The sequence below is a fragment of the Arachis ipaensis genome, chromosome B1, assembly GCF_059453495.1.
Source record: "Arachis ipaensis isolate K30076 ecotype BB chromosome B1, ASM5945349v1, whole genome shotgun sequence".
In the NCBI taxonomy this organism is placed as follows: Eukaryota; Viridiplantae; Streptophyta; class Magnoliopsida; order Fabales; family Fabaceae; genus Arachis; species Arachis ipaensis.
In genome coordinates this window covers 127,087,872-127,115,556 of record NC_142436.1, presented here as the reverse complement: position 1 = coordinate 127,115,556, position 27,685 = coordinate 127,087,872, and the positions used below count along the sequence as shown (strand labels likewise).

General features: G+C 35.8%; 3 protein-coding genes across 3 annotated transcripts; 2 read left to right on the top strand and 1 right to left on the bottom strand.

Annotated features, from left to right (window-relative positions):
• Nucleotides 1-3,266: 3,266 nt before the first annotated feature.
• Nucleotides 3,267-4,309, bottom strand: LOC148578308 (uncharacterized). The gene is made up of 2 exons (XM_088503002.1): nt 3,467-4,309; nt 3,267-3,362 (listed from the first exon to the last, which is right to left on the bottom strand). The coding sequence occupies exons 1-2, from the start codon at nt 4,307-4,309 to the stop codon at nt 3,267-3,269; spliced, it is 939 nt and encodes a 312-aa protein (XP_088359128.1).
• Nucleotides 4,310-6,077: 1,768 nt separating this feature from the next.
• Nucleotides 6,078-9,032, top strand: LOC107633236 (transcription regulator/ zinc ion binding protein). Its single transcript, XM_088501702.1, has 4 exons — nt 6,078-6,276; nt 6,902-7,579; nt 7,664-7,762; nt 8,309-9,032. Exons 1-4 carry the CDS (start codon nt 6,121-6,123, stop codon nt 8,666-8,668), a joined length of 1,293 nt encoding a protein of 430 aa, XP_088357828.1. The 5' UTR covers nt 6,078-6,120; the 3' UTR covers nt 8,669-9,032.
• A 1,910-nt stretch (nt 9,033-10,942) lies between these two features.
• Nucleotides 10,943-13,323, top strand: LOC107610577 (putative methyltransferase PMT2). The gene is made up of 6 exons (XM_021123682.2): nt 10,943-11,495; nt 11,571-11,772; nt 11,866-12,154; nt 12,429-12,782; nt 12,879-12,956; nt 13,036-13,323. The coding sequence occupies exons 1-6, from the start codon at nt 10,980-10,982 to the stop codon at nt 13,265-13,267; spliced, it is 1,671 nt and encodes a 556-aa protein (XP_020979341.2). The 5' UTR covers nt 10,943-10,979; the 3' UTR covers nt 13,268-13,323.
• The last annotated feature ends 14,362 nt before the right edge of the window (nt 13,324-27,685 follow it).

Genomic DNA, 27,685 nt, shown 5'->3' with positions numbered 1-27,685 from the left:
TTATGGTCTTGGATTGACATAGCTCACTTAACTTTCCTTTATTAGTTAGAGGATGACTTAGTGGGGTTGGTCCTTGCCAATTCTCATGTTGTGGTTAGTGATTAGGATAAAGATCCTTGACCACCAAACCTTGCCAAGGTCTTTTTAGTTATTAGCTTATTTTCATTGCCATTTACATTTCATGTCTCTTATCCCAAAACCCCAAAACATACTCCATAACCAATAACAAGAACACTTTATTGCAATTCCTAGGGAGAACGACCCGAGGTTCCAATACTTCGGTTTATAAAATTTAGGGGTTTGTTTTAGTGACAAACACAATTTTTGTATGAAAGGACTTATGTTGGTTTAGAAACTATACTTTACAACGAGATTTCATTAGTGAAATTCTAAAACCATCAAAAGTCCAATCATCAAGTACTGGTGGTGAGGATAGGATAGCCTTAAGCTCGGAAAATGCTGTTTGACATTCTTTGGTCCATTCAAACTTTTTATTCTTGGAGATCGTCTGGAAGAAGTGGTATAATCGGTTTCATACTGCGGGCAGAAATCGTGATAGTGCGGCTACCCTTCCTGCTAACTGTTGTACTTCTTTGATTGATTTCGAACTTGCCATGTTGAGTATTGCCTCACATTTTTTGGGGTTCACCTCAATCCCGAGTGAAGTCAGCATAAACCCGAGGAATTTTCCTCTTTGTACCCCAAAAGGACATTTCTTTGGATTGAGTCTCATATTATATGCTCGGATCTATTTGAATATTTCCTCTAGGTTGTCACAGTGTGATCCTTCTGATGGAGTCTTGGCCACCATGTCATCTACATAGATCTCCATATTCTAACCTATTTGCTGATGGAATACCTTGTCCATTAGTCTTTGATATGTTGCACCTGCATTCTTTAGGCCAAATGGCATTACCTTATAACAAAAATTCCCATGTTCTGTTATGAAAGCTGTTTTGCTTTGGTCTTTTGGATGCATAAGAATCTGGTTATAACCAGAGTATGCATCCATGAAGCTTCAGCTTTTAAACCCAGAAGCATTATCTACTAGTTTGTCAATACAAGGCAATGGGTAAGTATCTTTTGGACATGCCTTGTTAAGATTTGTAAAGTCGACGCACATGCGCCATTTACCTGAGTTCTTTCTTACCATTACCACATTTGAGAGCCATGTGGTGAAGCGGATCTCTTTGATGAAGCCAGCATTAAGGAGCTTCATTGTCTCTTCCAGGGCTGCCTTCTCCTTTTCCGCTCTGAGGTTTCTTTTCTTCTGAGCCATGGGTCGGATTGTTCTGTCGATGGCGAATTTGTGGCAAATGACGCTCGGGTCTATCCATGGCATGTCTGATGGGGTCCAAGCGAACAAGTTGGCATTGTCTTGTAGTACCTTTATTAATTTTGATTTTTCCTCTCCTTCAAGAGCTCGGCCAATATACGTAAACTGTTCTACCTTTGAGGTCAGAGGAACCCTTTGGAGTTCATCTACTGGTTGAGGTCTTTCCTGGGGATCTTCCCGAGGATTGAGTTCTACTAGTGATAGTACTTCGTTTATGCTGTGGACGGCCTACATTTCTTGTTGAGGTTTTCCTCCTGTGTTGGCCCCTTTTAGGCTTGCATTGTAACATTACCGAGCTTGTTGTTGATCTGAGTGTATTGTTGCTATCCTGCCATCTGATGGGAGGAAAAATGCCGGTTAAGAATTCCTGAAAAATATTTTCTAAAACAGCGTTGCAAGTACAGTCTTGACCGATGAAATTTTCACTATCAATTTAAATTATGTCACAATTAATAATAAATAACCGTGAGTAGAATCCCGAGTCGTTTCCCTCAGAGTTGACACGAGATGCAAATTATTGGTTAGGATTTTTCTGAATATTTTCTGAATTTGAGAACGGAGAAATAAATGGCTAGGAATTAAAGCAATGAATGAATAATAAGAGGTGATATGTATTTAAAATAAAAGGCCTTGGTTAGGGGAGAGAATTGGAGTTTCTATCCTTGTTGTCTTTCCCAAGTATAATAGTAAAGGTTCATTGCTCCCACTTAGTTATCCTCTAACAGTTGAAGGAAAGTCAAGTGGCTATCACTAACTCTGACTCACAAGTCCTAGTCACTTCATGGGGAAGGACTAGAGTTGGTGAAAATCAAGTTAGCCAGCAATCCCCAATTACAGATTAATACTTGAGTATCACAATTCAAGGGTTTCCAGTTACCCAACCCCCAACCAAGTTGGGAGTTTTACTCCATTAACATGAATGCCATTTTCATAAACACATAATAGGAGTAAATAAAAGACATGATAATTATGAAAAATTAATTAAATCAAAATTGGCACGAACAATAATTAACATGAATCAACCAAGTAATAAAAATAAATATAAAAATACTCCAATGCATTAATAAGATTCAAAAGTGACAAGATCAAACATGAATTCAATAATCAAATGGAAAAGAGTAAATAAGGAAATTTAAGAAGAAACTAGGAACAAAATGATGAGGAATGAAGATAGCCTTAGCTCTCTCAAAATCCAATTCGAAGATAAAACTAAGAATGTCAAAACCATAGAGAGAAGTAGGAGTTTCTCTCACTAGAATTCAAAAACCAATAAAAAACTAAAGTGAAAGTGAAAGTGTAGTCAGTCTCAGCTCCATCCCTGCCTCTAGTCTGTGTTTTCAGGCTTGAATCTGGGTTCAAATCAGCCCAGAAATTGCCCCCAACGAGTTCTGTTAAGTGCAGCACGTGACGCTCTGTCACGCGTACGCGTCGGCCACGCGTACACGTTGCTTAACGACGCTCCTAGTCACGCGCACGCGTCAGCCATGCATGCGCGTCGCTCCTCGCTTCTCAACTCTTCAATTTCTTTTGTTCCTTCCACTTTAACCTGCTTCATCTTTCTCCTTTAAGCCATTCATGCCCTATAAACCTGAAAACACTTAACAAACACATCACGGTTTCGAATGGTAATAGAGGAGGATTAAAAATTAATAATTTTAAGGCTTAGGAAGCATGTTTTCAATCATAGCACGAAATTAGGAAGGAAGCTTAAAAACATGCAATTTACATGAATAAGTGTGAGAATAGTTGATAAAACTCACTCAATTCAGTCCAAAATATATCATAAAATAATGGTATATCACCATCTTGTACCTGAAACTTAACACATAGATGTAAAGTAGATACCACTGCTCTGAATGTGTTCAGAGCAGGTCTTTTTTTAAGGATAATATTGTAAAGACTGGGGCAGTCAACTATAAGGTATTGGACATCAATGGTCCTTGATAATGGGGTATTTTCCATTGTCGTTTTTAACCATATGTAGCCTTTTATTGGGACCATTTCCCCAGAGAACCCAACCAGTTCTCTGGATGAAGGTTGCATAGTTTTTTTAGATACTTTTATTTTTTGGAAAGTAGAATAAAATAGGACATCAGCGCTACTACCTAGGTCCAGGAGGACCTTTCTTACCAACAACTCTCCTGTTTGGATGGAAATCACTACTGGGTCGTCGAGGTTTGGGCCTGGTGAGGATAGGTCGGCCTGGATGAAAGTTATTTTGGGTTCTATTGTATCCACCTTTCTTTGGGGTACTGTTTCTTCAATTGCCAGCATTGCCCGGTAACTTCGTTTTTGTGCCGCATTTGTCTCACCTCCCCCAGCGAATCCTCCGGATATGCAGTGTATGACCCCCTTTGGTGGATTGGGGTTGGACCATCTACTGTAATCTTTTTCTTCCGAGGTTCTTTGACGCTCTTCTCGGTCCCGAGTGCTTTCCCTATTTCTTCGTCCTTCGACATACTTGTCTAGGAGACCTTGTCGGGCTAATCTCTCTAACAAGTCCTTGGCAATTATGCATTCATCTGTTATGTGTCCATACTTCTGGTGGAAAGCACAGTGTTTGCTTTTGTCTACAAATCGCTGATCCTGGTAACTTCCTGCTCGGCCAGGGGACTTTATTATTTTGGCATTGAGAATCTCTTTGATTATTTTTTCTTTCTTTGTATTGAATCTGGTATAAGTATCGAATTTTGGTGTGAGCTTGAAAGATTTCTTTGATTCCTTGCTTGGTAATTTGAAAGCCTTTTCCTCTTCTCTTCTGGGCGGTTGTCTATCCGTTTTCTGAGCTTCACGGAGTTCTTCAACCTCCATTTGACCTGCAGCCCTTTCTCGGAACTCTTCCAATGTCTTTGGTTTGGTTACCGCAATTGTCTCCCGGAACTTGCCAGGTCTGAGGCGGGTTTTAAGGGCGTGTAGGTGGACTGACGGGTCTAAGTCTGGAATCTCCATGGTTGCTTCAGTGAATCGAGTCATGTAGTCCTTTAGGCTTTCGTGTTGTCCTTGTCTGATTGTGCCTAGGTAGTCTGATCCGTGCACATATATTCTTGATGCGGCAAAGTAATCGATGAAAGATCTCGCTAGCTCCTCAAAAGAAGAAATTGAACCTGCAGACAACTTGGAAAATCAGAGTAATGCAACACCATCAAGATAAGTTGGAAAAGCTCGACAAATCACAGGTTCATTGTTAGTGCCATTAAAAAACATCATAGATTGAAATTTCTTAACATGAGCATGGGGATCACCAAACCCCTTGTATAACTCAAGGGCGGTGGGTAACACAAGGTTTTTTGGCATCTGAAACTTGGTGATCTCTTCGGAGAAAGGGTTGTCTAAGGTCAGCTTTTCCTTTGGCGGGCTGATGTTCAGAGAGTCTGTATTGCCCTGAGCCGAGCTTTTGGAGTTTCCTTCCTCATGCTTTCTAGCATTATTGGTGGAAGACAGCTCGGCTTTTCTCCGAACTTCTGCCTGAAGCTCAGCATTCTAATCTAGGAGCTCTGCTTGTGTGGGTTGTTGGATCCCATTATCGGCCATGCTTGAGGATCGGAAATCTTGCAAAAAAAAGTAAAAAGCCAGGCAAAGAAAATAGTAGGGTTAGATAAATTCTGGCACCATGGTGGGCGCCAAATGTTCTGTTTATGTGCAGCCGAGGTATGAAGATTCCTTCCGCTGACGTTCAGCTTCGATGGAGAGTTATACGTCGTTCTAGGTGAAGGATGAAACACCTCGGCGAAATGAAACACCACGGCGGGAGCACCTGCAAAAAGCACTCCTACGCTCAAGTTAGAATAAGGTGTTAAGAAAGCAATGCAAAGAAGAAATAAAGTGGATTGTGTGACCTGTCCTTCACCGAGCTTATTGGCTCATTTATATAGATGAGTGAAGTGTTAGCTTTCTTTTGTTTGTTCCGATCTTTTAGTAATATTGTGAGTGCCGTTATTATTGGTAACGGACTGCAGATAATGTTTGACTAATTTAAAACTGCAACCGAGTTGCGTAATTGAGCTCTTCTGCTAATTTTTTTGAATTGTCTGGTCAGTTTCGATTTGATCTCATTTCCGAGTTTATAGGGTACACGTCGATTTTTATTGTTCTTGTTCTTGATTGTTGCTATTTTTTATAGTGTTGTTTATTTGCTGTGTTGCTATTTTTCATATTTTTGAATTCTTATGCTGTGTGTAGTTTAATTTTTATATTATTTGTATTGTACTTTGATTATTTAATTGAAGAATTGCTCCTAACAAAGTTAATAAGAGTAATAGAAAAATTATTATTTGGGAGTATGTGATCCAATGAAGTAGTTAAAGGTTCTTGAATATGACTCTTGTCTTTTAATTTTGATGATTAATAACAAATTTTAATATTTATCTTTAATATTTGGATAATTATTTAGTTTGTATTTAAAAAAAATTATAACATTTTAGATGATATAATACTTTTAATTTAGATACCATTTTAAAATTTATATTAGAATATAATTATGTTTTATAATTTTAATGTATTTATTTATATTTTATTATAAAATAATTATTTCGACCGACGCATTGAATTGGTTGGATTAATAAATTAATAAATCATTAAGTAAAGTAGTTCGATGAAGATCTGGTTTTCAGAATCTTGGTTCATAGTGTGATTGCCACGTCATAAAAAAAGTGGGGTCCTCGAGTGGGTCTTGGATTGTTCACGTGGCAAGATCATAATGGGTGCTTAACTGCTTATATAAATTATGTAAGGACTGCGATGTAGGGAATCATTATTTTGCGATTTTGGGAGAGAGATAAAGAGGAATGGGATCGGCGGGGGAGTGGCTTGAGAAGGCGCTGGTGGAATTGTGTTCGAAGATAGAGACGGGGTTGGGTTTGGGTTTGGATGAAGAGATTATAAAGGGACTTGTTTCTTACTGTGACCTTGCTGAGCCTCGCGATGCTAAGGAGTACCTTGATGTAAGTTATCTCTTCCTTTCAGCTGGAATATATATATATATATATATATATATATATATATATATATATATATATATATATATATATATATATATATATACTTCGAATTATGTTTTACGGGATTTAGGGTTCAATTGCTATGAATTAATTTTGTTTGAGAATCTAACTTACTTTCTAGTTTATTTTATGTTTACTTTATACTGCAGAAGGATTAGGATGCTGTGTAATACCAATTTTGGGCTCTTCTGATGTTTCTTTGATTGATTATGTGTAAATTTTGATTACATTAAATTGTGATTAAAAATTCGTGATGAGATTAGGTCTGCATCTGCTGAATGCATTTCTCTTATATTGGTCAACAATGAACGTCATGATTTAGCTTGTAATTTGAGATCTAATAGTTGGATTCAAGAACCTTGTTTCATAACTGAGCTTTACAAATCAGTCACAAATCTATGACATAAGGCTTTCATGTACAAAAATAAACTTTATGGCACCTTAATATTTGGTCGTAGAGTAGGTTTGCAAAAGAGATTATCTTTTTATGAGTGGGTGGTGTCTTTTAGTGTCTCACTTGAGTAGAAGATTTAACTCTGAATTACTTTATCTTTATTCTCCTCTGCAGAATATAATTGGTCAGGAAGCCGGGAAGCCTGTGATTGAAGAATATTTAAGACGGAGGGGTCACTTAGAACTCACAACCAAATCCAATGTTCCAACTGCCCAATTGCATGCCTATGTCAAACCTTCAGTTGAGGCATCTGCAGGTGGAAGTAAGAAATCATCGAGAGCACCAAAAGCAGTTACAGTCCAAAGAAGTAATGCCGAACCCATCAAGAATGCAGTTCCCAGCAATCAGAAAAATCAGGTTCCAACTTCAGGCGGTGAATCGAGTACATCACAGAAAGGAAACCAAGGGAATTCCAAAAAGAAGAAGGCTGGGAAAGCCATTTCGCTTGCCGAGGCAGCCAAAGGGTCAATTGTGTTTCAGCAGGGAAGACCGTGCTCTTGTCAAGCTCGTCGTCACAGGCTGGTCAGCAATTGCTTATCATGTGGCAAAATAGTTTGTGAACAAGAAGGAGAGGGGCCTTGCCATTTCTGCGGCGCACTTGTGTTGAAAGAGGGCAGCTCGTACGCTGGTCTGGAAGAAACATTGCCCCCTTTATCGAATACCGAAGCTGCTGCTGAAGCTTATGCAAAGAGGCTTGTCGAATATGATCGAAATGCAGCAGCTCGTACAACTGTTATCGATGACCAAAGTGACTATTATGAGATTGATGGAAACAGTTGGTTGTCAAAGGAGGTACTGTATTTTACTACTTGTATGCAACTTGCAATGATGTATACATCTGGTAGTCTGATAAAATTTTTTCTTCTTTTTCTTCAGGAGAAAGAGATGTTGAAGAAGAAACAAGAGGAGATGGAAGAAGCTGAACGAGCCAAACGGAATAAAGTGGTTGTGACTTTTGATCTGGTTGGACGCAAGGTTAGTATTTTGCCATGTCTTCCTGCTTAAAAGTTTACTAATTGGATTCACTGCGGGATGACATGAATTATCCTATGTCCTTTGAGTATGACTAGAAATAGATACCTTTCACCATGATATTTTTTCCTGTTATTTAAATATGTATCTCAAGTTATCCTGCTTTTTCCATTTCTCTGAGGTTTCACATATTATTTGTTATGTTGTTTACTGAATGAAAGTCTTGAAGATGACATTAAATACTCATGAAACAAGCTTTGTTGTTTTTGCTATAACTACAATTATTGGTATGTAGTTTAGCCTAAACTGTAAAGTACCTAGGATACATGTTTTCTTCTCTGCCTTTCTTTAATGGCCCTTATAGCAAATTAGCAACAAGTTCATGTATTCTTTTGTAAAGTGATTACCTTTGGAAGTTCTTATAAAATTGATTCTGACACAAAATAGAAAATTTTCACTTCTCGCTGCAAAGAAAAGATCTGTTATGAAACATGCACTTGATATACTTGTTTTCTGCGAACAGAGTTTAAAGGGGTCTGCTTTTTGTAGGTTCTTCTGAATGAAGATGAAGTTTCAGAACTAGAGTCTGACAATAGAATACTACGTCCACCAAATGAAAAGGAAGTGAACCGTATCAGACCAAATCCAAGTCTTAGAATACAGCCCATTTTTGTAGACCTAGGATTCACTAAGAAGCTTACAAAAGATAGGCAAACAAACAAAGGCGTAAGCAACAGTTTGTGCCTGGAGATTACTGGGAGGGTGCAACATGAAAGCAATGACATGAAGTATTTTATGATGGACAACCAATTGGCAGCAGCAGCTTCAAGTGAAAAATTTTGGAAAGCATCTTCTGCAAATGGAGTATACGATGGTGATGATGGTGAATGTTTTAGGAGTAACCAATGAACTGAATTATATGTAGCTTTTGCATACTTGAGTCTAAGCCTTTTGGATTCTACGAAGGAAAGGAAGTAAATGAAGATGAGAATTTTAGGCAGATCTTTTAATACCACCAGGATGGCACTATCAATCTATACGTGTTATCCGTTTCTATTTTAGATTTTGCGGTGTGACTGTTTTAGTGAAGTAAATTTGCATGACTAGCGTACACCGTGATTAGCAATGAAATCAGAAGGGCCAGTGGTGTTTGAACAACTGAAAAAACAGTGCAACAGATTGTTAGATGTTTTGTTGTTCTGTTTAATGCTAGCCTAAATTATTTATTAAGAACGCTTGTTAAAGGTACTATAATGGTAAGTTTTCAACCAAATTTACTAATTATTTCACATGCATATTTCCTTTCCTTTCTGATAAACTAAGGTTTTTGAACACGTATCAATACATTTCATTGCTACTATCCCCAACAGCAAACAGTTGCAATAAGTAATTTAAAAGTACGACATATTTACTGTAAAAGCAATCTATATTAGCTTAATCAAGTACAAAATGGACATTTTTTTCCCAAGAATAATTGAAGTGTCTTAACCAACATAATGAAGTATATGAAACAAGATAATATAAAATTTTCCTGCTGAAGCTAAGTTTTTATGTATCTGGTTTTCTAGTCATTCAGAGTTATGAGTGAGATGTGAGCAATTTTGTGCTAATCTGCTCCTGTTTCCTGTTGCATCTTTCATGTGAGAGGCCAGCCAAGTATTTCCAGTGTGTATAAATTGGCAAGGGAAGACATTAATGAATGCGAAGATCCCGGAGCTGTGGGAAGATGCAAATCCACTGGGGCAGTTCCTCTAAATTGTTACATGAGATATGGTTACTGTTTGCACTGAGGCTAGGCAGTTAAGGAACTGGCAATCAAGGTTGTCCCTCATTTCTCTAATAAGCAACTCTTGCAGAGCAGCATCATGAGGAAGATGCTGCATATGCTGTAGGCTTGGTATTCCCACAACTTGCCGGTTTCTCAAGACAAGTCAAATTGCGCATCCATTACAAGACAATTATTTTAATAAACTCAAAATATATTCATTAAAAAAATTATTAATTATTATGTTTTAAATGAATAAATGTTTTTTAATATATCAAAATAAAAGTTATTGATTACAAACCTCAACTTAATAATATTGTTATTTAAGTGGTGAACAATATTTTTACTTACAATATTAAAATATATAAAACCGTGTATTCCTTATAAGAAGACTTGGTTACAAGGCTCTATTATCTCACATGTGACTCCGTCACAAGTATCACTAGTCATCATTGGGACAAGCTTTGCCAAGTTTTGTCAAGCTGCTCCCTACATAAGGAAAGAAGGGTTAGGTATCGAATAACCATTCCACAAATGAGAATATTTTTATCTCTTTATGAAATAGCATCTGTATGCTATAATCCACCTTGAAACTATTTTCTCTTGTTATGTTTTCATTGTTTTGGTTCATTATACTTTTTATATTAGTTTAGCCATACATATTTATTGATAAAGAACATAAACGTGGCTTCTTCAATGTTAGTTCTTGTATTCATATTTTGTTTTTATATTATAATTACAGTATTTATTAAAGAATAATAATTTAAATATTTGTCATATTCAATTCACAATATTCTTATTTTATTAATTTTATTCATAATTGTACTATTGTATTGTAACTTGTTGATTTTTATTAATATATGCGATATTTTAACGTAGTTTTAAAAAGAAAATCATTGAAAAATATTTATACGAAAGATATAATATACGTTTAATAATTATTTAAGAATATCTATACAACAAACATAAAATATACATATAAAATAAATTATTCAAGAATATTTATACAATAAAATAGAATGTATATAAATTAAACAAATTAATAAAAAAATAAACTTAAAAATTCTAACAAAAAATCCTCTAAAATAAAAAAATTATAAAATAATGAAATAAAGAATTAATTACTATTAAAAATTTATCATTTTTATCGTACATAAATTCCTCAATTTTATTTTAAAGATAATAATTAGACTTGGTTTTACTATTTTAACAACATTTTTCAATTCAAAAAGCTTAATCCTTTTAAAATTGGATGAGGGAAGAAAACGAAGTGAAGGGTTGTGACTGGTGAAGAGTTGAACCGCCAAGTCAACTAACCCAACGGAATGCATACAAGAAGCAGGCGCAACAGTTGAGTGTCGCAACCAACAAACTAATCCCCATTATACGATACATATTTCCACTTCCATTTACATACGTATATGATCTGCAGTTCGGAGAAAACAAAGAATCATCATGTTAACAAAGGGCAAAGTACAAGGAGGAGACACCATTAAAAAGAATTGTTCATTAACTTCAGTTTTGATTGTAGTTGGATTGTGCGGTTTCTTCTACGTAGTTGGTTTATGGCAACGAAGCGGTTTTGGAAAGGGAGATAGAATAGCCATTGGAGTTATCAAAAGAACAGAGTGCATTACTCTCTCTGATCTCATGTATGACACTCCCAACAATCACAATGATGGTGATCATATCAAGGAATACAACTACAAGCCGTGTGATGCAAGCTTCATCGATCACACGCCGTGTCACCGTCGCAGCGGCGAAAGCCAAGAAAGGCACTGCCCTGCTCAGCAAGAAAAGTTGAAGTGCCTCATTCCTGCTCCTAAAGGGTATGCAACACCGTACCAGTGGCCCAAGAATAGAGGAGGAACACGGTTTCCTCAAGAACTTGATGCATACATTGATGAACTTTCATCTGTTATACCCTTCCACACGGGAATGATTAGAACTGCATTGGATACTGAGTGTAGGGTAAGTCTTGTTTTTCATGAGTTTAATTATTGCTTTCTACCTTCTTGACTTGGAATATTTTTTTATGGATGTTAGGTTGCTAGTTTTGGTGCATACATGTTTAAGAAAAATGTAATTACTATGTCAATTGGAGGACATGAATCTCAAGTGCAATACGCAATGGAAAGAGGTGTTCCTGCTATCATTGGCGTTCTTGCAACCATGAAGCTGCCTTTCCCTTCAGGATCTTTTGACATGGCACATTGTTCTCACTGTCTCATTCCATGGGACACAGAAGGTGATGATAAACTATGATATGATGCTCCTTATTTACTTACTATTCACTGGTTCCTTGACAAGATCTGAAATTTTGGAACTTATTGTTGCACAGATGGAATGTACATGATGGAGGTTGACCGAGTTCTCAGGCCTGGTGGTTACTGGATACTTTCCGGTCCACCTATCAATTGGAAGAATAACTACCAAGAATTGCAGCGTTCCCAACTGGAACTTGAGAAGGAGCAAAGGAACATTGAAGATATTGCCAAACTTCTTTGCTGGGAAAAGAAATATGAAAAGGGTGACATTGCCATATGGAGAAAAAGATTAAATTGCAGCCAACAAGACACTCCACCCACGGCGGCAGCAGTATGCAAATCCACCCATGCTGATCATGTCTGGTAACTTGCTTCACTTCAACCTCATGAGCAGTTGAGAAACATTGTTTCAATGTAATAGATATATAATCATTTGTGTATTTTTTCTATCAGTTTAAACTTTTGAAATAAGTAATTTTTTGATATGGTATCACAGTTTCTATGATCTCTAGAATTTGATCTTTATTGATCCTGATAGATATATAATTATTCATATATCTCCTCCTATCTGCTCAGACTTTTTTGGGATAAGTAGCTTCATGTATAATAGTACAACATATACATCACTGTCTACTAGGTACAAGAAGATGGAAAAGTGTGTAACTCCTAGCCCCGGACCAAGCCGTTCATGGAAACCATTCCCAGAGAGGCTCAACGCCATTCCATCAAGAGTAAGCAGAGAATATGTGGAGGTATACAAGGAGGACAACCGATTGTGGAAGAAGCATGTAAATGCTTACAAGAGGGTCAACAAAATCATTGACTCAGGAAGGTATCGCAACATCATGGACATGAATGCTGGTCTGGGAAGTTTTGCTGCAGCTCTGAATTCAACCAAATTGTGGGTTATGAATGTTGTGCCTACCATTTCTCAAAAAGCTTCTCTTGATGTTATCTTGGAGCGTGGATTGATCGGCATTTATCATGATTGGTAAATTCTTAGACATGCTTTCCTTTGTGTTCATCTGTTTGTTAAGAAGCACAACATTTTCATAAACCTTAATTTGTGTAATTCTGCCTCTACAAGGTGTGAAGCATTTTCCACATATCCAAGAACATATGATCTGATCCACGCAAATGGTGTTTTCAGTTTGTACAAGAATGTGTAAGTTGGTTAATGTTGTTTCTGTTATTTCATTAACAATCACATGAATGTGTAACTGAAATGAAATTGATTTATGCAGATGTAGTGCAGAAGAGATGCTACTGGAGATGGACCGGATTCTGCGGCCGGAAGGAGCAGTGATATTGAGAGATGAAGAGAATGTGTTGAGGAAGGTTCAGAGAATAGTGAGGGGAATGAGATGGAAGACCAAAATGGTGGATCACGAGGATGGTCCACTTGAGCAAGAGAAGCTTTTGTTTGCTGTCAAGCAGTATTGGGTTGAAGGTGACACCAACATCACCACCACATGAAAATATCATAGGGCATGTCTTGTATTTCAAAGAGAATATTTTACTTGACTTGGATTATTTTCCCTCCATTCATAATTATGGTCAAAGGCATCGCCTTTACCTCAATTATACTAAACAACATAAAAAAAAAAAAAATCATTTATTAGAAATTTATTACGAGTTACGAATTTCATACTTAGATAATATATGAATCTAAAATAGACATTGTTTATTTATCTTAATTTAATTTTATATGAATATCTTTTATTCCTAATTTATAGGATTAACTAGTATATGTTCCCGTGTCCTGCACGGGATAATACATAAAATTATATAAAAAATTTTTATTAAAATTTAAATGAAAAATATCTATAGTAATTATTATTATTATAAATATTTTACAATTTAAAAATATTAAAAATAATTAATATTTGTTTTAATCAATTTGGATTGGGTGAATGGTCATCTCATTTGTCCGTTTAAGCAAGTATTTAGAGTTCGAATCTCACCTTGTGTGTATAACAATCCATTAGTTAGCGACAGACCCTTAATAAATAGAGCATCAGTATGTAGTGGATTAGTCATCGACTTGCCGAGTTAGGAAATTTGTAGAAGTAAATTGTATTTGTCTTTAAAATAGATTAATTTTCCATTAATGGCAATATTTATGGACTTTTGTTTTGTTGAAATTTACTTGGGACAATTTTATTTGTTAGTATCATATTTATTCTTGAAGTCAAAATAATATGATCAGCATTGTTACTTGTTAAAACTTCACATTTTATGAAATGATTTCTAAATTTTCAAATTCATAACATAGTGTACCGAAACACTATCGTTGAGTATTAGTTAGTGTGAAGAGAAACCAATAACAACTTTTATTATTCAATATATAATTTATTCTATTAAAAAATAAATTAATATTTTCTAAACTTCTAAATACATTTTTTTCTAATTTCTTACACTATTTTATTTGACAATATTTACCATTAAAAGATAGCAAACGACCATACTATTTTATAATATATATATATATATATATATATAAGGGAAGTTCTATGGTGGCATTGGTTTTGGTGGCTAAATGTGGCATAAGTTTGACCAACAAGTAAAATATTGACATACGACAAAAAAATTAAATCTAAAATAAAAATATCTCTTGTAATTTTTTATGATTATTTTTATCAAAATAATTTCTTATAATTATTTTCATAATTATAAAAAATAATTTTAAAAAAATAACACCAAAATAATTTTATAATTATATTTATTTTTTTAATTATATTTATAATTAATTTTTTTATTATTATTATTTTTATTTTTTAAAAATAATTTTTATAATTATTTTTACTAAAATAATTTTTTATTATTATTCTTATTTTTTAATTATTTTTATTATTATTATTTTTAGTAATTTCTAAAAATAACACTAAAATTATTTTTTAATTACTTTTGTTATTATTTTTATTTCTAAAAAATAATTTTTTATAATTATTTTTTTATAATTTCGAAAAACTAACACTAAAATGATATTCTCCCTCTTGGTGTTAGTTTAAAAATAATCATAAAAAATTATAAGAGAAAGAATATTATTTTGGTTTTAGTTTTCCAAAATTACAAAAACAAATTAATTATAAAAAATTTTATTTTGATAAAAAATAATAATAAAAATAATTAAAAAATAATTTTGATATTATTTTTAGAAATTATTAAATATAATGATAATAAAAATAATTAAAAAATAAAAATAATTATAAAAAAATTATTTTAGCAAAAAAATTATAAAAATAATTACAAAAAATTATTTTTTAAAAATAAAAACAATAATAAAATAATAATTAAAAATATAATTAAAAAATTATTTTAATATTTTTTAAATTATTTTTATAATTACAAAAAAATTATAAAAATTTATTTTGATAAAAGTAATTATAAATTATTTTAGTTTTAGATTTAATTTTTTTGATATGTGTCAATATTTTACTTGTTGGTCAAATTTATGCCACCCTTGGCCACCAAAACCAATACCACCATAGAACTTCCCTATATATAATGTACAAAGTAATTTCTTATCTTGAAATTAATTTTGGTTAGTGAGATAAAATTTAAAATATTTTTTATTTTCTTACTCAAATTTAAATTTAAATTTAGAATTCATTAACAACTCATTTTTTTAATTTTAATAAAAAATAAATTGGTTCGATACAAAATATTGAGTATTTAATAATTTAAATCATTTAAATTTTAATTACCAAAAATTGAATTAAAAATTAATTATAAACTTAATAATCAATAATATATATTATATTATATTATTACGTAAATAATAATATCTAGTGTATTAATTCTTTATTTTTTTGATATAATTAATGTATAATTTATTGAGGATTGATTTATTATCCAAAATTTTTTTCATAAGCTTTGTAATAAATAATGATCTTATTTTTTATTATTATTTAAAAAATTCTTCATAATTTTTTAATTATGTAATTAACTTAATTCATAACCTTTATTATTGCTTTTATACTAAAAAATATCAATTTATATTATTTACATATTTTTCACTACTAATAAATAAATAAGTATTTTCACTATTATACTTATTGTCCTAGATAATGACTTAAATTATTTGTTTTGTATGTTAAATAATATTTTATAGGGTAAAGTACTAAATTAGTCCCCTACGTTTGGACGTAATCCTGTTTTGGTCCTTAAGGTTTAAAGTGTCCTATTTGAATCCAAAAAAGTTTCATTTAGCTTCAATTTAGTCCCACCGTAAGGTCAAAGATAAATAATTAACAAAATGTTCTACATGACAGCAGTATAAGAACAAGGTCGATAATTTGGAGAATAAGTAGAAGCTCCAGAAGCACAAAATCAATCGTGGATGAATCAATACATGCATTTAACATTTTTTTTAGTTTTATAGAAAATATTTTATTTTAATTATAAGAAAAATGATAAATAAATGTATTGATGCATCACGGTTGATTTTGTACCTCTGGAGCTTGTACTTATTCTCTAGATTATCGACCTTGTTCTTATACTGCTGTCATGTATGACATTTCGTTAATTATTTATCTTTGACTTCCGGTGGGACTAAATTGAAGCTAAATGAAACTTTTTGGGATTCAAATAGGACACTTTAAACCTTAAGGACCAAAACAGAATTATGCCCAAACGTAAGGGACCAATTTAGTACTTTACCCTATTTTATATATTAAATTTATTAAATATTAAGATGAAAAAATTGTTCAATAAATTATATAAATAGTCATTACAGAAAAAAAAATATATATATATCATATATAATAATCCTTGATATATATAATGTCATGTATATATTAAGATGATCTATTTTAATTATGTGAGTAATTATTGTTATTTTCACTTTTTCGTTACATTAGAAAATAATATTTAAAACTAAAAAAGAGATAGTTATTTCTTTTTAATTTGAATTAAAAAATATCTTATAAATATATCCAACTTTTATATATACTAAATGTTATAATATTAAATAGTATAGTATTTACTATAATAATGACTTAAAATATTAATCCAAGATATATTTGGGTCTAATAAGACCTCAATGCAAGCAAGATCAACTAAAATTCATTGTTAGGGTTCCAAATCCGACTTAGGTTCATTACCTTAAATGCCCAACGTAGATGAAATCTACGCGTCCCCTCTTAAATCGGCTTAGATTGGATCCCGTTGCTAGTTAGATACTTAGATATGGTAATGAATACTTAGGGGAACGTGAGAAGCCCCCTTCCCATCCCTCACTCCTATTTAAAAAAAATGCCCCGTTCCTTCTCTGTCATTGCAAGTTCCTGTTTAATTACTCCTTAGGGAACGCAGATCTCCTCGGGTATCTACGAATATTTTTTGAAAACTTTTGAAAAAAAATTAACACAAAAAGACATAATATAATAATTATAAAATAATCGATTCAATATAATTTAACACAATTTATAACATATTCGTTATGAAAAATAACATTTCAAAAGGAGAAAACATAAAAATATATTTCAACATAATAACATAACATAATTTTTTGGGACAATATTGAGCGACGTAGTGACGGACTTGAGAGGCAGAGAAAGTGAGTTAGAGAGAGAGGATCGAGACTGAGAATGAGTCTGGAAGAAAAAGGAAGAATTTGAATTAGAGGCAGAAATTAATGTTACTAAATTCAAGAAATAGATTTATGTATATATAAATTAGGATAAATTAATAATTTTATATTTACGTATATTTAATAGGTTTTATGGGGCAGGTACTTATGTCCATGTCCCTATTAGGGTGACAAACAGAAAAGTCCGCCATTTCTTGCCAAAAACCCGTCATCTGGTGGGCTAGCCTGCCTCGCCTTGCTTAGTAAGGCGGTCCTGAAAATATCTCAGTTTCCTATTTTATTCATAAAATTATTATTTTAATGACTAATAAATTAATCAAATTAAGTAATTAGTACACACAATAAATTTGGTTTAATAAATTAAAAGAAATAAATTAAAAATACTAACAAAATATTAAAATAAATAAATTAAAAAATATTATCAAATCAAATTGATATAAATTATAATAAATTATATGATATTTAAATATCTAATCAAATCAATTAGTTGATATAGTTATTTTATCGTAATAATTTGTATTTAATGCGTTAAAAGAAATAAATCGAAAAACACTCTCAGAAGCATGCCACGTCAGCTCCATCATTAAGTGCAGAAATCCGATTTTTATATAATAAAATAGATAGTCTCTTAAGAAAATATCATATGAGATAAATTAATCTTTTCATTAATTTTTTTGATGATGTGTCGTTGATAATCGTTAATGTGTAAATTCAAATTCTTATCTACAATTTTGGTCTTTTGCATTAAGTCTAATAGAGCATTTTTAAAGTATTACTTTTAATATTTTAAAAAAATAAATTAATTTAAAATTAAAATTTGTATTAAAATTAATAGATAAAATAAAATAAATCTCACCTTAGAGAGATGATATGTTAGTATCACTTTAATAGAGAACCAATAAAATTTTTTTATTTGTATAATTATCTTAATAAAATAATTAAAAATAATATAAAATTCTAATTGAATCGAGACACAATATTAGAATGACAAATCTCACTTTTAGTTTCTATTCCGAGAATTACCTGGAACGTTGATTTGGGTATGAATGTGAGGTTCAGACTCTTTATGAGGCAGCGTCCAACTTGTTGCGCTGAGGTGCCACCATCCGAGTTCCTCGTGAGGAGGTGGGGGATGGTACCTACAAGAGACTCCAATGTTTAAATTAGCAAAGATTTTAAGTAGGGTTTTAGTAGAATAGAGCGTGTGTATACTTGAGGGGGGTGTCAGTGTATTTATAATAGAATTTGATGACCACATTTTTTGGAGTAGTTCCACTTCCACCTTTAATTGATGGATAACCGTTTCTTTTATTTTTGGGAGTTCGTTGGAATCTATTTTTTAGGAGAGACAGAGATAGCAGCAGAGATTTGGGGAGGCAGTTACTTATTTAGATAAGTAACGCTGGACTTTGTCGCCGTGTCCGACCTCTTAAAGAGGTCGGGTAAATGGTAGAAGCTACTCTTTTTGGATGGGCCTTTTTGTCCTTGTTGAGCCTAGCTCTATGTTTTGGGCCAGGGTATGAACAGTGTCCCTGCTTAAGTCCGAGCTTTCATGGGGTCGTGCTCAAGCATTTCGTGGCTTCATTTTTCATTGTCAGGTACGCAACCTTCAAGAGGTCAGGTACTCGACGTGTTTTGAAATTTTGAACGTTACCACTTTAAATGAGGGGTGAACGTTACGTGGCAGTTCCCTTGCAATCCGCGCATGGCTTTAAAGAGGGATGTGAAATGACTGTTTTGCCCCTTCTCTCTTATATAATACTTCGCGCTCTCCTTCTTCTCCCTTTTCCATTTCTGAAAACGCCCCTTTTGCTTCCTTCATTGCAAAAAACTCCTTCAATTTCTTTCTTTGTTTCTTGTTTCGTAACCATTTTTCAATTTCAAGATTTTCTCTATCTTGATTCGTTTGAAGAGTTCTTGGAGCTTTCGAAGAGGATCGTTCGTGATTTTGCTGCTTGACGTGCCTTTCCGTTTTTCAAATTTCATCAAGGTTAGTGTTTTTATCCACTTTTGCTTATTGTCTCGATTGTTCTGCATTCATGACACTATTCTGAATGGTCCCCTGAATAGTAATGTTGGTGATGAATTTTGTTTTTACGTTATCGATAATGACGTCTTGAGATTTTGATAGCTTGTTTAACTGTTGTTGCTTTGTTTATTGCTAAAAACCCTTTTGAAACTATTTTGCCGTCTGGGATCACTGTTATGAACTTTGGCTATGTCTCTGGAATTTTTGAGAAATTGTTGCCTTTTGTAGAATGCTATCGTGTTGTCCCCTAATGGCATTGCTTTTGCTAGTGTAGGAGTGACACCATTTCTAAAAAATCTTTTGAAATTGTATATTTGTTTTATTTTGCTTTACCCGATTTCTTTTGATTGATGTCCAAGCTCTTTAGTGAGGACTTCTTTTTGTTGCATTTGTAGGTATAGCTTTATGTCTCGATCCATTATTCACAACATGTCAACAAAAGTCCCTCCTTCCCTTTTAGCTTGGGAAGATACTTCTGTCCTTACCATTGTTCTTGTAGTCGATAGAGAATATGCCGAGACCTTCTGTAGACATCATAGGCTCTGTGAGAATCGGGAGGATTAGCGAAACTATGAAATAGTAGTGGCCGATCCCTAGGAGAGGGTATGTTTTCCCCCTTAGATAAGTCGGAGCGTCCCTTTTTCTATGCTTATGATTGTTTTTTCTCGAAACTAGATGTTAGGCTTCCTTTCTCTGATTTTGAGAGTAATGTTCTTTGGACTTGTAATATTGCCCCTTCCCAACTTCATTTTAATTCTTGGGCCTTTCTCAAAATATACCAACTCCTGTGTCGGGAGCCTGATGTCCTACCTTTTCTCAAGGTCTTCTTTTACCTCTTTGTTCTGACCAAGCCCTTTGGTTCAAAATAGCTAGCTTGGTTCCTTCCGTGCCATTTAGGGTAGGAAATTTTTTTTATTTTTGATGAGTCCTTCCACGACTTCAAAATTATTTTTTCAAGGTCCGAGCGGTAGAGAGTGCCTGACCTTTCTTTTTGGATGAGAATAATGAACACTGTTTCCCGTTATACTGGGAGAAAAAATCCGTGATAGCTAAGTATAGTGTAGATGCCTTAGACAAGCTTGAGAAGACCGTAGTTGACTTGTTTCAAGAGTGTTAGGGTCGAGCTCCTCACTTGGACACCAAAAAATTCTCAGGGGACCCCGGTCAACTTCGGTCCAAGCTAGGTAGTTTTCTTACCTTTAGCTTTTGATTTTTTGTTGTGATTTGTGTTAGTAATTAATGTACTTTTACTTTTGTTTTGCAAAAAAAAAATGGCTCCAAAATCTGCTGCGATGAAGACAATACAGGCCACAGGAAGAACGTTGTGGCTCGTGGTATTCAGCAGAAAGAAGCCGGGGGTTCCTCTGTCTGATCTAATCCCAAGAAGTTAGACTCGGGTCCTTCAGCTCTAAAGGAAGTTATCCCCGTTCTAGCTTCTCGGTTAATTTCTCCCGATTCTCCTTCAGGGAGTGCTGGGGACCATCCTTCTCCTTCATCCTTGGAACCTCCTCCCAAAAGGCAAAAGACTGTTGAAGCGGGAAGTATTTACGATAAGGGTTTTGATGGGCTTGCCTGGAGTGAGAGAAATATTCTCTCTCATAGCCGTATCAGTATAGACGATGTGGCTATTCAAAACCACCTTCAACACATGGCCCGACATGGAATTTAGATGGTGGGTGTGTGTACTGCTCTGGCTAAGGAGTTAGAAAAGACTCCTATCAGCATCACACATAGTTCTTTGGTAGCTGCCCGAGTTGAAGTGGAGAGGCTAAAGGAGATCAAGTAGGAGCTGGAGGAAGAGAGGGATGGACTAACGTCCGATTTGGAAAAAAATCAGCTAAAGTGAGGAAGGCTGAGGCATCCTTGGCCATGGCGGAGGGGTTGAAGAAGAAGGCCGAGGAGAGCTACACCCAAGTTTTTGGGAAGAAGCTCGACCTCCAAGAGGAGTTGAATAAAACAAAGGAAAGATATGCCATACTTAAAGAGTTTCTGGTTGAGGGGATGGACGAGATGTTTGCCAACCTGAAGGCCCAATTTCAAGTTCTTGCCCCAGAGGCCGATCTTTCCTTGTTTAGCCAAGATAACATTGTGGTGGATGGAAAGATCGTCCCGGCCCCTGAAAACAACGAGGAGGAGCTTTCACCCGACCCAAAGTCTTCGGGTGTAGGGGTCGGTCAAGCCTCTGAGACTCTCGAGGCCCTCCCCGAGGTTGTCAATGCCGAGCTCCCTCTTTCGCCACCTGGTGCCATCCCGGCCGTGCCGGTCTCTGAATACGCCTTGACTCATTCTACTTGAGGCAAGGATGTCATCATTGGGAATGACCTTAATCCTTCGTTGGGGGATTCTTAGAAGTTTCAGTGTGTTGAATGGCCCAATGTGTGAGTCCTTTTTTGATGGACAAATTCTATTTGCAGTATTTTGGTAGTTATATGAATAATTTATTTCGTGGTAGTTGTATTTTAAACAACTTTATGGCATTCGTGCAACTTTAATAATTAAAGAGCCTCTTTTCATCTTAATAATGATTTTAGGTCTTTAAGTAATTGTTTGAATTAGCTCTTAGATAGTTGCTCAGTTGGAGGTTATACCTTGACAACTTTTTAAATGTCATTTCTTTGCTAGTTGATGTCGGTGAGTTTGTTATATTAATTTCCTTTCATAAGTTCCGACTTTGTGTAATCAGACTTCATTAAGTTACTTTTACACTTTGTTTTTGTTCCGCCTTAGTCTTGAGGTCGGTTTTCACGAGTTGTTTGTATAACTTCTTACATTAATTTGTACCTCGTCACTTCATCTTGTTAACCCTTTTAGGTTGGGCAATAATTTTTGCGGTTTGTCGAGCTTAAATTAATGCATTTTTATAGGAAACTTTTGAAGAAGAAATGGATCTATCATTGATAAATGAAAAATTTCTTTACATAAATTTGCTACTAAGAGTTTTGACTACCCTTAACACTTGTTATGGTGCCTCGTTAAAACCCCCTTCAGAAAAAACCCTTATCGGGAAAAAATCTTTGAGGTTGGAAAAATGAGTACACTAGGGAACAAGGTGTGCTACCTAACTGTAGTAATTTTTTTGTTACACACGTGTCACGACTTCGGGAGTTCCCTTCCTTGTAGGTCAGACACTTTGTAGAAACCTTTTTCTAAGACTTCGACAATCAGCTAGCTTCCCTTTGCCCGACTTCTAAACTTCGATGTCATTTCTGATCAGTATGAGGTTGTATGTGGCAAAGCTTCCTTTCTGATCTGAGCTCGCTCTCGGACTTCTGGGAGGAGGTCGAGCTCTTTCTTTTGTGCTTAGGTATTGGCCCCATTCATTGTAGAATATAACCCTAGATGACTCTTAAGTAATTTCTATGGGAATCATGGCCTCCATTTCGTAAGCAGGTCAGAAAGGTGACTCCTCGGTTATGGAATGAGGGATTGTCCGATATGTCCATAAGACTTGGGGGAGCTCTTCTGCCCTGCTCCCTTTGCGTCTTGTAGTCAGCGCTTCAACGCGGTCAATATGACTTTGTTTGCAGCTTCAGCTTGTCCATTAGCCTGAGGATGCTCTACCGATGTGAATTGGTGCTTTATCTTGTGATCGATCACCATATTTCTAAAGATTGAGTTGGTAAACTGGGTTCTATTTTTCATGGTGATGGAGTGGGGAACTCTAAACCTTGTGACAATATTTTTGTAGAGGAACTTCCGACATCTCTAGGCAGTGATAGTCGCTAATGGTTCCGCTTTAATCCACTTAGTAAAATAGTCAATTCCTGCTATGAGGTATTTGACTTGTCCCGAAACTTGAGAAAATGGTCCAAGGAGATCAAGACCCCACTTTGCAAATGGCTATGGTGAGGTAACGCTAATAAGCTCTTCAGGAGGCGCAACATGGAAGTTGGCATGCTTCTGACAAGGCGGGCGCTTTTTAATGAACTCGGCTACTTCTCTTTATAAGGTCGGCCAAAAGAAGCTGGCTCGGATCACCTTCTTGGCTAGTGATCGGGCTCTCAAGTGGTTCTCACATATGCCGTTGTGTACTTCTTTCAGGACCTTCTTTATATTGGATGTCGGGACATACTTTAGGAGAGGTGTTGATATTCCTCTTTTGTATAGAACATTGTGGACCAGGGTATAATTTTGTGCTTCCCTTACGAGTCTTCGAGCTTTTTCCTTTTCATTTTCAAGAAGGACATCAAATTTAAAATAGTTGACTATGGGGTCATCCATCCTAAATTTTGATTGGATATGACCATTATGTTCGAGTTGTCATCTCCCTTTGATATTGACGGTGCGTGGAGTGTTTCCTAGATTAGGCATCTATTATTGCCCCCTGACTTGGTGCTGGCGAGATTAGATAGGGCGTCTGCTTGGGCATTTGACTCCCAATTATGTGTCGGACCTCTACTTTCGAGAATTGTGCTAGCTGTTCCCATGCTTCATCTAAATATTTCTTCATGTTGGGGTCTTTGACTTGGTAAGTGCCATTAATTTCTGAAGTTACCACTTGAGAATCACTAAACACTATCAATTTTTGTGCTCCCACTTTTTTAGCTAGCTTCAAGCCAGCCAGCAAGGCTTCATACTCTGCTTGGTTGTTAGAAGCAGGAAACTCGAATATTAAAGAAAGTTCTATCCGAGTTCCTTGCTCATTTTCGAAGATAACACCTACTCTACTTCCAGCTTTATTGGATGACCCATCTACGTATAGATTCTATGTTGTTGGGCTTCCCTGGCTTTCTGTGTATTCGACTACGAATTTGACTAAATATTGAGATTTGATTGCTATCCAAGCTTTATACTTCAAATTGAACTCGGACAGTTTTATAGCCCACTACAGCATCCTTCCTGCTAGGTCCGTCTTCTGTAAAATATGTTTCATTGGTTGGTTAGTATGGACCTTTATTGTGTGAGCTTGGAAGTAAGGTCGGAGCCTTCGAGAGGTAAGGATAAGAGCATATGCAAACTTTTCTATCTTTGGATAGTTTAGCTTTACTCCTTGTAGGGCTTTGCTGACAAAGTAGATAGGTTGCTGCCTGTTTTCATCTTCTCGGATCAAGGCTGAGGCTATAGCTTGGGCCACTACTGCCAGGTAGAAAACGAGCTTTTCTCCCGTAACCGGTCGGGTAAGTATGGGTGGTTGGCCCAGGAATGGTTTAAATCCTTGAAAAGCTTGTTCACACTCCTGGGACCATTCAAATTGCTTCCCCTTTCTAAGGATTGAATATAAGGGTAGGGACTTCAATACCGACCCTACCAAGAATCTGAATAGTGCTGCTAGCCTTCCATTTAGCTGCTGGACTTCCTTGAGACAAGTTGGGCTCTTCATCTAGTATGGCTGAGAACTTGTTCGGGTTTACTTTTATGCCCCTTTGGGTGAGCATGAAACCTAAGAACTTTCCCGCTTTCACTGTGAAGGTACATTTGGAGGGGTTTAGTCTCATTTCATACTTTCTGATTATGGAGAATACCTCAAAGAGGTCAGACAAGAGGTCTAAGCTGTCTTTAGTTTTGACGAACATGTCATCCATATAACTTCCATGAGTTTCCCTAGGTGAGGAGAAAACACCTTGTTTGTCATTTGCTGGTATGTGGCTCCAGCATTCTTTAAACTAAAAGACATTACTACATAATAATAGTTAGCCTTTGGAGTGATGAAAGAGGTCTTTTCTTGGTCCGGTTTATACATCAGGATTTGATTGTATCCCGAATAGGCGTCCATAAAGGACAGATACCGATAACCTGAGGCTAAGTCGACTAGAGCTCAATGCTCGGGAGAAGGTATGGATCCTTAGGGCAAGCTTTGTTGAGGTATATGTAATCTACACACATTCTCCACTTTCTATTCTGCTTCTTCACTAGGACCATGTTAGCCAGTCGTAATGATACTTTACCTCTCTTATGAATCCTGCTTCTAATAAGTCTTGCACTTGCTCTTCCATGACTTGTGTCCTTTCGGGCCTGAGTTTCCGACGCTTTTGTTGAATAGGTCTCGAACCCGGGGTAAAAGGTGAGCTTATGAGACATCAAGTCGGGATCTATACCAGGCATGTCGGAGGCTTTCCAAGTGAAGAGGTCGGAATTTCTTCTTAGGAGGTCAATGAGCTGTTCTTTTAGACCTCCTTCTAGGTTATCCCCTATATTTGTAGTTTTTTTCAGGGTGATCTCCAATCTGCACTTCTTCCACTTTCTCTCCAAGTTGGGGGCGCAGTTCTTCCCGAGTTTGAACACCTCCAAGATCGATAGTGTTGACTTTTTTTCCCCCTTGGCTGCCCTTTAAATTAAGGCTTTCATTGTAGCATTTTTGTTCCAACTTTTCATCTCCCTTTATGGTGATAATTCCTTCTGTAGTAGGAAACTTCATGCAAAGATGAGGTGTGGAGACAACTGCTACAAGTCGGTTCAAATTTGTCTGACCTATTAGGGCGTTATATGCTGAAGTGATGTCAACGACGATGTAGTCGATGTTTAACGTCTTTGACTTTGTTCTCTTTCCAAAAGAAGTGTACAGGGAAATAAACCCAAGAGGTCAGATCGACGTGTCCCCCAGTCCGAAGAGGTTATTTGGGTACACCTTTAGATCCTTCTCTCCCAATCCAAGTTTGTCAAAGGCAAGTTTAAACAATATATCGGCCAAACTGCCTTGATCCACTAGGGTTCTATAGAGGTTTGTGTTGGTGAGGATTATTGTTATCACTATTGGGTTGTTATCTCCAGGCGTTACCCCTTGAGCATCTTCTTTAGTGAACGAAATGGTTGGAAAGTCGGGAGTTTTTTCATCCTTCTCGACTTGATACACCTCTTTTAGTTGCCTTTTTCGTGATGATTTCGAGATTTCTCCTCCAGCAAATCCTCAATTTATCATGTGTATGTGTCGTTCTGGAGTTTGAGGTGGACGTTCTTGCCGACGTCCTTCTTCATCTCTCTTTCTTTTCCTTTGGTCATCCGACCTATCAACTAAGTACCTGTCTAGCCGACCTTCCCTGGCTAGCTTTTCTATGACATTCTTTAAGTCATAACACTCATTAGTAGAATGTCCATAAAACTTGTGGTACTCGTAGTATTCTGTCTGACTTTTTGCCTTTTTATGTTTGATTGGACGAGGAGGTGAAACTCGGTGTGACAGATCCTCCTGTAAACGTCTACAAGAGAAACTCAGGGTGGTTTATAATTATGATACCTTCGAGCTTTTTTCGAGTTGTACTCCTCTTTTTTCTTGGCTTCTTTCTCCTTTTCTCGAGGTAGATAGGGCAGGCTGGGCCATGGAAGGGGATCTCTTAATCGTGAATTCTCTTCTATGTTGTTATATTTCTCTGCTCATTCTTGTACTTTGTACAAGAAAGCCAGGTGTCGCTTGGATATGAACTGAGAGAACGGTCCTTCTTTAAGACCATTAACTAGTCCTGTTATAATTGCTTCAGTAGGTAAGTTTTGTATTTCCAAGCATGCTTTGTTGAATCTTTTCATGTAATCCCGGAGTGTTTCTCTAACTTCTTATTTAACTCCTAGCAAGCTTGGGGCTTGTTTCACCTTGTTTTTCTGAATTGAGAATCTAGTAAGAAACTTCATTGCCAAGTCGTCAAAACAAGTTACTGACCTGGGAGGTAAGTTATCAAACCATTTCATTGAGGCTTTGGTCAAGGTTGTCAGAAAGGCTTTGCAACGAGTAGCATCAGAGGCGTCGGCTAGGTACATCTGACTTTTGAAATTACTAAGATGATGCCTCGGGTCAGTCATTCCGTCATAGGGATCCATGTCGGGGGTTTAAAAATTGCTTGGTACTCTAGCCCGCATGATCTCTTCAACGAATGAATCTTCACCTCCCAAGGGCTTTCTTCCCCAATCTACGTGATTGCTCTGTCTTCGGAGGACAGATTCCAATCTTAAGAGCTTTTTTTCCAGCTCTTTTCGTCGTCGTACCTCCCTTCGCAATTTCTGTTTTGCTTCCCGTTGTTGTTCAGCTTCTAACTCAAGTTGCTCCAATCGTCCACGGTGTCCGTGGACTAAATCCAGTATCTCCGTTGGATGGGGAGTTTTTTCGTCTTTTGGCGGATGGACCTCTGATTGGATCCACTTTGGTTGAGGGTTTCTCAAAGTCCCTTCTCAATGGGGAATGTGTGTCCTTTCCCGAGAAGGAGGTATGGCAAGTGTGAGATCATCGCGGTGGGGCTCTGGTTCTGATTTAGATGTAGTGTGACAGTTTTCGTATTGATCATCCACCATTATCAAGGGTTGAATTCCAGGTCCCTGGCAACAGCGCCAATATTCTGAGGGTTACCTG